At 44.4% G+C, this 12,460-nt stretch overlaps 1 protein-coding gene across 3 annotated transcripts in view; it reads right to left on the bottom strand.

The window, feature by feature from the left end:
* Positions 1 to 12,249, bottom strand: part of FNIP1 (folliculin interacting protein 1) — a 64,630-nt gene extending 52,381 nt beyond the window's left edge. The window contains exon 1 of one of the 3 annotated variants that reach the window (XM_068205718.1): positions 12,040 to 12,249. In XM_068205718.1, the coding sequence (XP_068061819.1) occupies positions 12,040 to 12,128 (89 nt within the window). In that variant the 5' untranslated portion in view covers positions 12,129 to 12,249. The other 2 variants (XM_068205722.1, XM_068205719.1) reach the window with 2 other exon arrangements.
* Between the last annotated feature and the right edge of the window lie 211 nt (positions 12,250 to 12,460).

The following is a 12,460-nucleotide window of genomic DNA, read 5'->3' as shown; positions in this document are numbered from 1 at the left end:
TTCGAGCATCAGCTGAACATAGCCCTTACATGCCTCAGAGCTTTTCTTACTGCTAAAATCTGTCTGTGATAAAGAAAACTGCAGGTTCAGCTCAACATGCCCTCCCTGGGTATCAGTACTGGAACTCGCTCCAAACACACACCTTCCTTATCACGGGACTGAGCTGGAACACACAGTCCAAACCAGCTCTGCCTGACCGAATCAACAGAATCACTTGATAAAACCTACGTTGTTCTACTGGGAGAGGCTGTACTTAATCAAGATATATATGTATATTTAGTGTACGTTCAATAAACCCCTCTTTGCTGGTAGTAACCAAATTGATGCAAACATAATTCCGGACACTCCCAGCCACCACAGCTTGCCAGCAGCTTTCAGTCTGTCCACCTGAGCATCCTTAAAATGTGGAACCCAAAGAAGCCTAGCGCTGCAGGTAACCTGCTGTGAACCAGCCACAGCAACACACAAAGCTATTTATTCCACTGCATCAAGGGGAAAGAACGGCTCAAGTGCTGGACAGCAATAGCTGTCAATGCCACCAGGACATTTTGGACTGGGTTGTTTTATCGTGGTCTTTCTAAAGGAGCTGTTGGCAAAGTAATTGCTCCCTTTGCTTTTTGTTTCCCTTTCCCCTTTTCCTGCTCATGCACATCACTTGATGTGACACAACAGTAACCCCAAACAGGATGCACGCCTCTGCTTGTGGCAGGAGGAGGAAGGGACACCACGGCACCCAGGGGAACCCTTCAGAGAGGAGAGGCAGCACTGCAGGCCTCAGAAGAAACTAAGAAGAGAGCAGAAGAATAGAAGGAAAAGCAAGATGGGCTTTAATTCTCTTCTTCTACCGTGTATGAGTGCATGTGAGTAAATACAAGTTCCCAAAGCAGAGCACCAAACAGGAAGAGTGACAATGAGGAAGAACACTAGAAGTAACAGAAAATCCCAAGCAAAATGAATCACAGTATCACTACAGCTGGAAAACTCCAAGATCATCAAGTCCAACCTTTGGCCAAATACCACCATGCCCACAAAACCACTACACCCTGCAAATTGTATGTATGTAACCACAGCAGCATCACACATCTGCTTCCCACTACACTGGCACATGTACCTTTGTAACCATCTGACCACAGGGCAACTCCAAAATACTTACATTTATACAGCATCTATCAGCCACCAAAATCACAAAAATCCTAGCAACATGGTTCTGATCCATGAAGCAGCTGGGGGAAACACCAAAGTCCTTCTCTCACAGACAGCAGCTGAGCAAAGCAGGCAGGTTTCTGCTTTGTGGTAACCTGATTACTGTGAGTTGAGACAGGTGCTCCACACTCAGAGCCATGACAGCAAATGAAAGCACCTGGGTATATTTTCAAATATACAGATATGTGTATTTTGTCTGACACAGACAAATATATACGTACATGACACAGATCTAACAGTGAGGTCTTTCCTGCTCTTGTGATCTGTTTTCTCCCAGCATGAATATCCTTCAGCAAAGATCAAGGCTTTGGCACTGAAAGCCTTCAAACCCTAGTGAGGATGCTGAGGACTTCATAGAACTGGGCCACTTGGTATTAGCTTTAATGCTTAAGTTTCTCTTTAATTTTTATATAAAAACCAATTTCTTGTCAAATTCCCCATTTCCTCTATATTTTCTTCTCCTCCGTCTTCTCAGTCCATACAGATGAGAACAATTGCCATTACTGAATCTTACATTATTTTGCATGGGTTTCTTCTCCAGTGTGGGCATAGACTAATGTCACTCCCTGAGTGCAATTCAGCTGATTTCTCCTGCTAGCTACTAATAGAAAAGACCAGTATTTAAATGAGTATATACTAAACCCAGGTGCAGAAAAACCCTACAAAATCCCAAACAAACAAGCAAAAGCCCATACGTAATACCTGGTGTCTTATCTTCTGACTCCAATGTGAGAAAAAAGCCTTACACAACACACAAACATAAGCTACCTAGCAGTTTCTGAGCATGCTTCAATTGAAAAAGAAAATCTGATTACACATTTTAAAGTAGCTACATATTCAGGCCAATCAAAATTTTTCATTTGCTGATAACTGCAGAAAAGATACTATGGATAAAAAAACCCTACTAAAATTTAAAGAAAGTAAAATAAATTAGTCTTATTACAAAGTGATATTTTTGCTTACCTGAAAAAAGTTTGATAAATACTTCTTTACACAAGGATAAAATAAAGTATAAAGAAAGTAAAGTTGCTTTGATTTGTTGTTTTTTTTTTTTTTTTTACCTCTACCCTTTTTTATTATGTCTGTTTTGGAGAAAAAAAAAGAGGTCAGCAGTTCATGATTAGCATCTCTTGTATGACTAGTAAATATATCCAGTTAAGAAACCATTATGCTCCTTTTCAGAGCTTCTTAGTACTCCATGCTGAGTACTCCATTTCTACTGAGCAAGTAGAGTAATTTCCAGTAACTCACAGCAGCTGAAATACGTTTAAGTACTGAAAAAACTAACCACTTTTTTCTGTCTGACTATTTAAGTTCTATGTCAGTTTGGGCTGCCTTTAAATAGAAACACAGTTAGTACTGTAAGCCAATTCACTGTCCTGACATTTGAGGCATTTAAGTCTGTCTTAAGGGGTAATACTGTTATTTTTCCTGTAGGAACAAGAAAATTCTGGCAGACTTCTTCCCTAGCAGCTTCTCAGATGTTCAGATAATGCCATTCAACTAGAACAAGCTTCTGAGAAGGGGCTCCCCCCAAGCTCCACAGCCTGTTCCCTGAACACCCAACCACACAGCTTATCATCTGCACCCATTCTTCATTAACACCTGAACTAACACAGTTTTTCACTACAAATTTCTGGTATCAAGTTTCATGAAAAGGAGTAAACAAACCATTCAGCCAACTCTCCAAATGGCAAGAACATTTTCTAGGTAAGGCTTCACGGGGGCAGCGTGGGGAGAGTGCAAAAATACTCGACAAGAATCTCATTCATTTCCCACTGAACTGCTCACACGTGCTTCCTTCTGCCTGACTGGAGTCTTCCATAATTACCCACAAACATGACAAACTAAGTGCTGTGTGTGCTTTAATACTCATCAGAAAGCAAAATAATTTAGCTAACAGAGGTTTTGATATTCTGGTATTCACAGTAGTCCAGGATTGGCCTTTCTTGAGGTCACATTACAGCTGTTCCCTGCAAACTATGCAGGGCAAACAATGGAACCACATGACCCCTGTCTTCCTCCAACATGCCCATATTCTGGCTGTCCCCAGGGACACAGCCACTGGACACAGGAATGGACAAAGTGCAGCCAGCTCAGAGCTGCACGGGTCCTGACGGGCAGGAGACACCCAACAGCACCCACAGCATTTTCACTAAAGTGAGAGAAACTCAGCTCACTCAAACTTCTGTTCTCACATTCTCCACCAGACACGACAGAAATCAATCAAAAGGTTTAGAAATTACTGAGGGGAGTGCAAGGCCAAGCACTGCAATGTGTGAGCCACCACTTCTGTAGCTCCTGAGGCTAAAATAAAACAAAATAAGAAGGCATATAGCAAAGTAACAGTTCCTTTGGGCAATGCTCTAACGATTTACCTTCTCTGTCTTTGAGTGGGAAATGACACAGGAACTGTGGTGAAGATACTGCTCTGGCTTAAACAGGCACAAGGCCAGGACCTAAAGTCAGGGCTGAACTGCATTTGAAGTTTCTTCATTTATCTACTAAAACAGATGGAAGAGAACTGTAATTTGGCTCCTGTTTCTTCTCAGCGCTATATCACACAAACTGAAAGAGTAGAAGGTTTCTGGTACTATTACAAATTTTATGTTTTGCTGACATTTTAGCTGGAGGAAGGGAAAAAACATTTGAAGGCACTGAGAGTGAGGCAACACAGATCTGGAGGGGCATGAAACACCATGAATGTGCAGGGCATGATCAGTGCCCAGAGTAAAGGAAATGTGACTGCTTCTGTGGCGCATTTTACTCATTTTAGACAAAAATAACTAGTGGATGTTGTGGAACAATCCTGGAGAAACAGAGCAGGATCAGTGGTGTGTGATGGATCATTCCCATGCCTGAAGCTCACTGCTGTCAGCAGGGGCTGTTGCAGGTTCACACTTGGGTACAGACAACCACTGGGCACTGTTGGGCTGTTGATGTGGGCAGGGGGTACCTACAGCCAGGATTGCTGCTACTGACACTGGCACCACTGCAGAATCCTCCACCTCTACAAAATGGGCTCTTTCAAGGCCAGAGTTCCAAAGACAGATAATACACAAGAGCTGGAAGATAACTACATTATCAACACAAAAGCATCAGACAAGACTGTTTAATTGCTTGATAAGTGCTATGAAATTAGAAAAGACAAAAAACTTTATTACAAGCACATTTTCTTGCAGATGCATCTCACATACATGCACTGTTAATACTCTGTATGTAGCTCATGGAGTATTTCATGCTGCAATTCACATGTTTGAACAAGCTTCTCTGCAATGCATTGTGTTCTGAATAGTATCTCCAGAAGCTATCAGTTTCAGAGAAGAAAAAGATTGTTTAAGGAAATGTGCAGAATTAACAAGTAAAAGCTTCGGTTGAGCACTAAGCAACATTGTTAACCATGCATTGTTGTAAAAATAAATAAATTCTTTTCAATACAAAGACTACATAATAACCACTCACATGTCTAAGAAGCGGAACATAATTGTATTGTGTGTATTGGGCAGGTACTGTTAGAAATTAATGACTGAATGTAGCACTTGTGATCACATTCCTTAGGCACAACAGAATCAAATGAATTTTGTGCAGATACATTTCCCATATGTGAATATTTCCCATATATGAATTCTGCTACTACTCACTGTAAGGTGGAGCAGCCGGTGCATTAACTAACTGATTACTAATTAATAAAATTATTTCCTGTTTTTAGTGGGTATAACTTTTTTCCTCCAGCAGATATTTTACAGATTAAGGTTCTCTATCTAACACCACAAATGCAAAATTTTTCAAGTCCTCAGAGACAAATTCTGCTCTTGGCTGATTCTGGAAGCCCAGCACAACCACTCTGTGGACTCACTGATGCAACTGAGCTTTGCATTTTTCCTAACATTACTCACAAACATGTGATCCTGCAGACATCCAGCTCCAGATGTAGCACTGGGAGGGAACACAACCACTGAGCATGAATCCACTGCATGCATTACTTTCCACTTGTAAAACTGCTGAAGTGGTCACCTAGAGCATTCAGCCAAAATTACAAAACAAGTTGCAGGCTCCAAGTCACACTGGTCCAGTTTATTCCAGAACAGAAGCTTGGATTCATCCAAGCTGTCACCATGAGCATAAGCTAACTCGAAGCATAACAGAGCATACACAGAGCAAGGCATAAAGCCCTTTGAAAATACAAGGGCAATCTATCAGTCAACCAGATGAGCTGACCATCCCAAGTCAGCAAGGTTTGTAACATGAGACACATAAACACACCCTCTGTCACCTGAAAACAAATGGTGGAATTGTTTCAGAAAAGGACAAGACACTGCAGTGCACAAGCAGATACATACACCCCATGCTTTTGGTACATCCTCATGCCTCACGACCCCACCTGGAGTAGGAGAGGGAAGAAACAGAACCCAAGCGTTTGTAGAAACACCTTCTTACAACCTTGCCAGTGTAACCCAAGTGTGAAGCATTTCCACTTGAGTATATCTGTACCTACATGATTCACTCACCCCAAGCTCTCCTGAAAAGGATTTCTAATTTAGAGGAAGGAGCTGAAATGCAGGAAGGGGAACCAAGAAAGTGACTGTTCCAAAGGCTGCTCAGTGAGACAGGAGACTGCAGCTATCCCCAGACAACCCAGGCCATCCCACAGGGAGGAAGCGATGCCGCAGGCTGGGAGGAAGCCGAGTGCGCACTGACAGTGCTGACCTCGTGATGGCCAGGACGGGCAGGGCAGCCTCGTGATGCCAAATGCTCAAGACACCACGAGCTCCCAGCCACCACAGGATATGCCAGGAGGAAAGGCAATAAGGGTGACTCTTCACCTGCTAGTTCATTTTGTAATGAGCTTTACCTCCATCTAACAAAGGAGAGAAAAAATGAGCACAGAGCTTTCTCACTCCACCATCGTCTTCCCCGTTCTGCTGGTGATGGGAAGAAGCCAATGTGAAGCAAGGGCTAGGCAGAGGTCCCACCAGGGCAGGCAAACACCTTCCAAGGCACAAAGCCAGGCAGACACAAGCACCCCAACAGTTTTCAAATTATTTCATCTTTCTCTCCACTCACATGCACCTAGCATGCTGGGAATAAAAATCCAAATTAATTCCTTCAGATCTGGTGACATATAAGTAAACAATCACTGGATGGACTGCTAACCCTCTGATTATCAGCTCCTTCAGTCACTGTACAGATCCAGCTTGCAACATTGTTTTGTTCAGAGCTAGCACCTAATTTTCAAGGACATGCTGGGTGTTTTAGGAACACCACATTCCTACCTGGAGAAGCACTTAGGATACCTAGAGAATGGTGGCAAGGAAGGCTTGGAGAGTGCCCCTTTCAGAAGAAATTACCAAAACTATCTCCAAGCTCCAGAGGTGCTCAGTGGAATCTTGTCACTTGTATGTCTGTTTCCAAGATGAAAACTGACTTTAAGCACTGGAAGGTATATAAAAACTTACATGACAGGAAATGCAAAACAGATTCTGGCAAAAAGAAGTACTTTAGAAAACAGCAGTATATTTCAAAACACAAGCCAAAGTCATCATAGCACAGAGAAAACTGTGCATAAATCAAAGTGAAGTATTTATTAGAACTTGGTGCACTCAAGCTAATGAATGCAACCAAAAAGCCAAAACCATACTCTTCCAGAGATTACAAAAGAGATGGATTTTTATAAAAAAGCAAAACTTAAAAGGACATTAAAGGGCAGAAATTACCTCAATAAAAGCACAGTAACATTTCAGATGTTTAAGAATTTGAGTAATCTTAAAAATTATGGAACAAAAACTTTTTAAATTCATCAGATAACTGGAAGAGATAAAAAGCTGGATCTATTACAAAATGAGGTCCAGCTAATGCTCTTTTGGAAGAAAGACTTTGAGGTGGTGAAATTCCAGGAGTTTTACAAATATTGACAAAAATCCTCACAGAACACCAGAAATGAACAAACATCAAAACATGCTGTTTCATTAACAACAGGTTTTGGTCAGGCTGGTCTGATGCACTGCTGAGGAACAACTTTAAAAAGCCTTGTGCAGAACTATTAGGGTCAGGAATTTGCTGGCTGCATTGCTCCCAAGAACTGACACAATTTGGCAAGAGATCCGCTTTCCTGGGCTCAGCCAAGCTGTACACAAAGCTACCTGCTCTGAGAAAAAAGTTCTCTGGGTAAAACTTCTGACTGGAAATACCAATCTAAAGACAACTTTCATGTTCCTCCTTCACCATACTCCAGCCTCCACTTTTAAAAGCTGCAGTAGTCTCTGGCTACACATTAATAAATGTCTCTGAGTCTCTTTGCACTTTATTTCAAGAAATTAGCCTCTGGTTCAAGAAGCAATTATGCTTTTGTAAGAAAGCACGTACCATTTTTACTGTGCAAGAACAATAGCTCTGCAGAAGAAATGGCTCATGAAGCATCTTTGTATCAAGCTACCCATTTACAACTCTATGTTTATTGTAATTCCCTTGATGAATGCCACTGCCAAAAACTATGTGAAAGGAAACAAATCTCAGGACACCATTTAAAGTCACTGCCACAGAGAACAGAAAGAGTCTGGGCTGATGGGGAATGCTTGCCTCAACAGATTTCAGGAAATACTACTTTGCAGTCAGCCTGAGGCCAGTCCTGTCTCAGGAACCTGGCAAACTATTCTCTCAATAAAGGAGCAGCACATAGAAGCAGCAGAAGACCCCAAGAAAGCACATATCCAGGACAACCAAAAATGGCTTTTGCTATCACAAAGTACATCTAAAATTATTTTTTCCTGTATCTCTCAGCTTGAAAAACAGCACTCCTTCTCAAAAATACCAAGATAACCAAAGCAAAGCCCTAAAGGAAGAATGTGCCCAATGATACCCCACACCATTGGTAAGACTTGAAACTGGAAGGGGTTCTGTCAAGCTTGAACAATCACCACACAGCTGTACCTCTACAACAGGTGCTTTAACAAGAGCAAAAAAGAGTTTGCAAACATCAGTGGAATGCCCCTCGGGGTGAGATGGTTCTTTAGAGTTGCCTAGATTAAAATAAAGAGACACTGAAGCTTTTATTGAGCTGTAGTGTAAAAAGAACTCCTGATTAATAATCCCTCTGTCTTCCAGCTAGGCAGGCAGGATGTCTAGAGACAGAAGGGAACAAGTATTTGAACTTTATACATGAGATGCAAAAAATTCCCACTGAGCTCCCTCCTACATGGAGCCCCAAAATGTACAAGTCCCATAGCTCAGTGTTACAAGACAATCCCTCTCCCTGTGCCACATGCTAACAGCGCCCCAAGTCCAATCAGGATCCCAACACACTCTCCTGCAGAAGCCCTGCTGCAGTCCTTGCAGCTGTATTTACCATTGGAAATACTGCCCACACATCCTGAGGAGGACATAAAGCCTCAGCCCTCCTGGTAATTTACTGAGCTTCAGGCTCAATCTACTGAGCCCATTTTGAAGAACAAAAAGCTGGTTGAGTTTTCAGTGACTTACCAGCTTCCTTTTCTCCAGAGGGCTGAAGTAGATCCCTGGAAAGCCAGGAAAGCCAGAGCAGCTGGAAATCACTATCTGTAGCAGTCAGTAATGTAAAAGTGCAGTGGAATGTTTTGGGTGCCCATCTAATATACAGCAGAAATGCATGGCTGCTTCTGCTTGAGGAAGTTTTTGTAAGATTATTTCCATCTTACTGGAACAGGATTTATTTATTTACTATTTTAAAGTGTATCTCCATTTTAGATACATACAGCTTACAGCTCATGTGAACACCTTCATGTATTTTTACAATAGGAATATTTGATTATAAAATTCTAGAAAACCACTTACCTGAGATTTTATTTTCCTAATAACTGTAATAGCCTGAGCCTGGGCTGAGCTCTCCTGTCACCAGCAGCGGTCTGTGCCAGATGCTACAATATGGCCAAGAGATCCTATTTATAGTAAGAATTACCCTCAGGGAAAATCCACTCACATGAGTATTATTTGCAGTAGACAGCAGGTACTCTACATCTTGGAATATAAGGGCTTAACTTTTCCCCCCAGAATACTTGCAGGTGTTTCTGTGTTTCTTGTAAACAGATTTTACCACTAAAATTTGAATATTCTTGCTTACCATGTGAATGTCAAGCTGCAGCAAGAGAGTTCAGGCTAAGGGCCAAATCTGCTAAATGCCCTGAATTAAATGGAAGAGGCAAAAAACTAACAAGCAGTGGATCTACTGTGATTTCCTAAAGTTTCTTCTGTAAAATAAACTGCATATACATATATGTTAAAAAATTATATAAATGGCACCTCAGGAAATATTTTACAGTTGCTAACTTACTGATCCCATTACTAAACCTCTTAACTTCTCCAGCACCTAGTCCCGAAGGGTTTTACAGTGTCTGGCTAGACTTAGGCTCACAAAATTTCACACACCCACAGCACAGAGAGAGATTCTTGGCAGGAAATTAAAAAAAAAAAAAAAAAAAAAAAAGGAAAGCAAAATTAAAACCCACCACAAACAAATCAACAACTAAATAAAATGCTTCCCCTGAAAAGTATTGTTTTATTTTTGAAGCAGTGTAAGGTCAGATAAATAGACCTGGTGAATTTTCACAATAAGCCTGATGGAAATGTAAAATAGTAAAAAATAGTAAATGTGATAGTAAAAAAAAAAGAGTGGCAAAATCATCCTTAAATGTTCTGCTATAGTAATGTCATTGCCAGAGTAATTGGGTTCTTCTCTCCAAGTACATATTATTCACAAAATATAGTAGAGAATTATGCATTTTTATGGTTGTTCTATACAGTCTTCTCAATAAGAGACCTGCGTTTTCAAAGTGAAGACAGACAGAAATAACAGCGCTCAGAATATTTGGGAAATGCTCTGTTATTTAGACTGTAAACAGCTATAATGTATCAATCCATAAAACAACACCTTGCCCCAGCGGAATTGATGAGGCTGGTGCATTCAGCTTCACTGGAACCAGCAACAGTCTAAACTCTAAAGTGCTTATTCCCTGTCTCCCAAGACTCAGCTGTCATAAATATCAGTCCTTATTTTGTGTATTATCTGAAACTTTCACCAGGAATTGATAATCCTAACAAGTTGTGATCTTAGCTACAAACTTAAGCCTCATTTGTAAAACGAAAACAGCCATTAGACAATGTGCCTAGAGAGCATCTGTATTGATCTTCAAAAATACTACTTGGCTCTCCTAAGTCAGAGCTGGATCTCCCACCCTCCCCAGAGCCTCATCAGCCTTTCCCTGCAAATTATACCTGTGGGTCCACTAAAAAAAACCCAACTGCAAATCCACCAGTTACTAGTGGACAATTCATATCACAAAGTGAAACAGCGCTATAAATTTCAGACCCAACTTGGCACAGAAGGATACAGGTGACGAGGGAAGCGCACACCTTGCCAAGTACTCGCTCTCCTTTCAACACAGGTGCGATTCCCACATTTCTGCCCCAGGTCTGCACTGCAGCTGTTGCATGAACCACCAGTCTCTAGACAAACCCATCACTAAGGCAAGGCAAAAGGCACGACAACTATCCAGAGCAGTCTTAGTACCCTTTCCCTTCCCCACCAAGGGCTCTGGTCCACTATTAAGATGATTTGGAAAATAAGATGACATTGACATCCTTAAAACATTTCGTTTCTTAGAAAAAATAAATTTTAAAAAAGGATTCACTCCACAGTGAGTATCAGAGAGGTGTGGAAGCAGTTACAGATCAGTGTCTTCAAAAGTTGTGTGAGCTCCAGGTAATGTCCAGGAGCATGTCTTGACTCCTTGAGGACTCACAGACCAACCAATAGTTTTTGAAAACCCTTGTGCTTAGATAACTGCAGATACACTGTTATCCATCTAAACTGCTAAATACTGCAGCCAAAACGAGTATCCCACCACAGAAAATTAAGCCCATCAGTCAGAGATGTCCCTTTACAGAGCAACCCAAGGGTTGATAATTTGTAAATTTCAAGGCAGCGGGTGGGAGGAGAGCTTCAGCACACTGTTAGAAGTGCTTCAAGAAGCCCGTAACTCTTACTAATGAAGCAGATTTTATTTCCATCCAGGTGGCAAACCGCATTTAAAACGATATTGAAGGTTCTCTCTTTGCCAGGACGCAGACACGGCACGGCTTTCGAGCCTGACCATTATTCACGCGTGGAACAGCACAAAAGCTGCCTGTTTCCAAGCAGAGCAGCCCGCGGAAGCCCCGGGCGAGCCCCAGGCCCCGCAGAGCACCGAACGCAGCCTCTTCCCGCCCCGGCCCCCCCGGCCCCTCGGGCTGCCCCGGGGCCCCTGCCCTGCTCCCCGCGTTGAGCTTGGCCTCGCTCGGCCGATCCAGTGCTGCTAGGGTCAGAGCACGACGATTTTCACTACAAGCCCCTCTCCTCTCTTCGCCAAAACTTCACGTTTTCTCCCCGTTCCTGGGGCTGCTCCCTGGGGACCTGCCCGCCTGTCGCCCTCCCCCGGCCCGCAGCATCCCCGGAGGGGCCCGCGGGGACCGGGGCCTCGCACACGCCGGGGAAGGGGAGGCAGCCGCGGGCTGGGGGCGAGGCACGGCCCGGCGCTGGGAGCGGCGGCCCCGGGGGGAGGCAGCCGAGCGGAGGCACCGCAGCGGCCCCGACGTGGCGGTCCCGGGGGGCTCCCGCCCCGCGCCCGCCGGAGGGGCCCGGCCGGGGCGGCCCCGGGGCTCCCGCGGAGGACGGATCCCCCGGGGCTGGGGGGAGCGAGGCACGTCGCCGTGGAGCTGCAGATGGGGCAGAGAAAGGTCTGCCAGCCCCCGCGTCCTCCGGGCGGCGGAGGGAGCGAAGAACTCGGAGAAGTTTGGGGCAGGGTAGGAGCGCGACCCCGTCCCGGTTACCTGAAGACACAGTCGTCGCGGGCGTCCCTGGCCGGGGAGATCAGGCCGTGCTTCTTGTTGAAGAGCTTCTGGAAGAGGGTGGGCGGCATTTTGGGGCGCTGCCGCTGCCCCCGCCGCCGAGGCGCTGGGCTCCGCGCAGCGCCGTCCCTTCGCCGCGGCTAGTTCCGCCCGCCCCGCTCCATTCGGTGTCACAGTCATATGACAGAAATTAGTCACCCGGCGCTGCCAGGAGGGGAGGAGGGAGCGAGGGGAGGGACGGAGGGAGCGGGGGCCGGCCGGCGGGCGGGGCGGGCCCCGTGGGGCGGCCCCAAGTGGAGAGCGGAGCCCGGCAGAGCCCGCGGGAAGCGCCGAGCCCGGGGGGAGTGCGGGGTTCCTCCCTTTCATCCCGCAGCGTGTGCGGGAAAAGCGCCCGCTCCCGGCG

This window comes from Anomalospiza imberbis, chromosome 15 (genome assembly GCF_031753505.1).
Source record: "Anomalospiza imberbis isolate Cuckoo-Finch-1a 21T00152 chromosome 15, ASM3175350v1, whole genome shotgun sequence".
In the NCBI taxonomy this organism is placed as follows: Eukaryota; Metazoa; Chordata; class Aves; order Passeriformes; family Viduidae; genus Anomalospiza; species Anomalospiza imberbis.
This window is presented reverse-complemented; position numbering and strand designations above follow the sequence as displayed.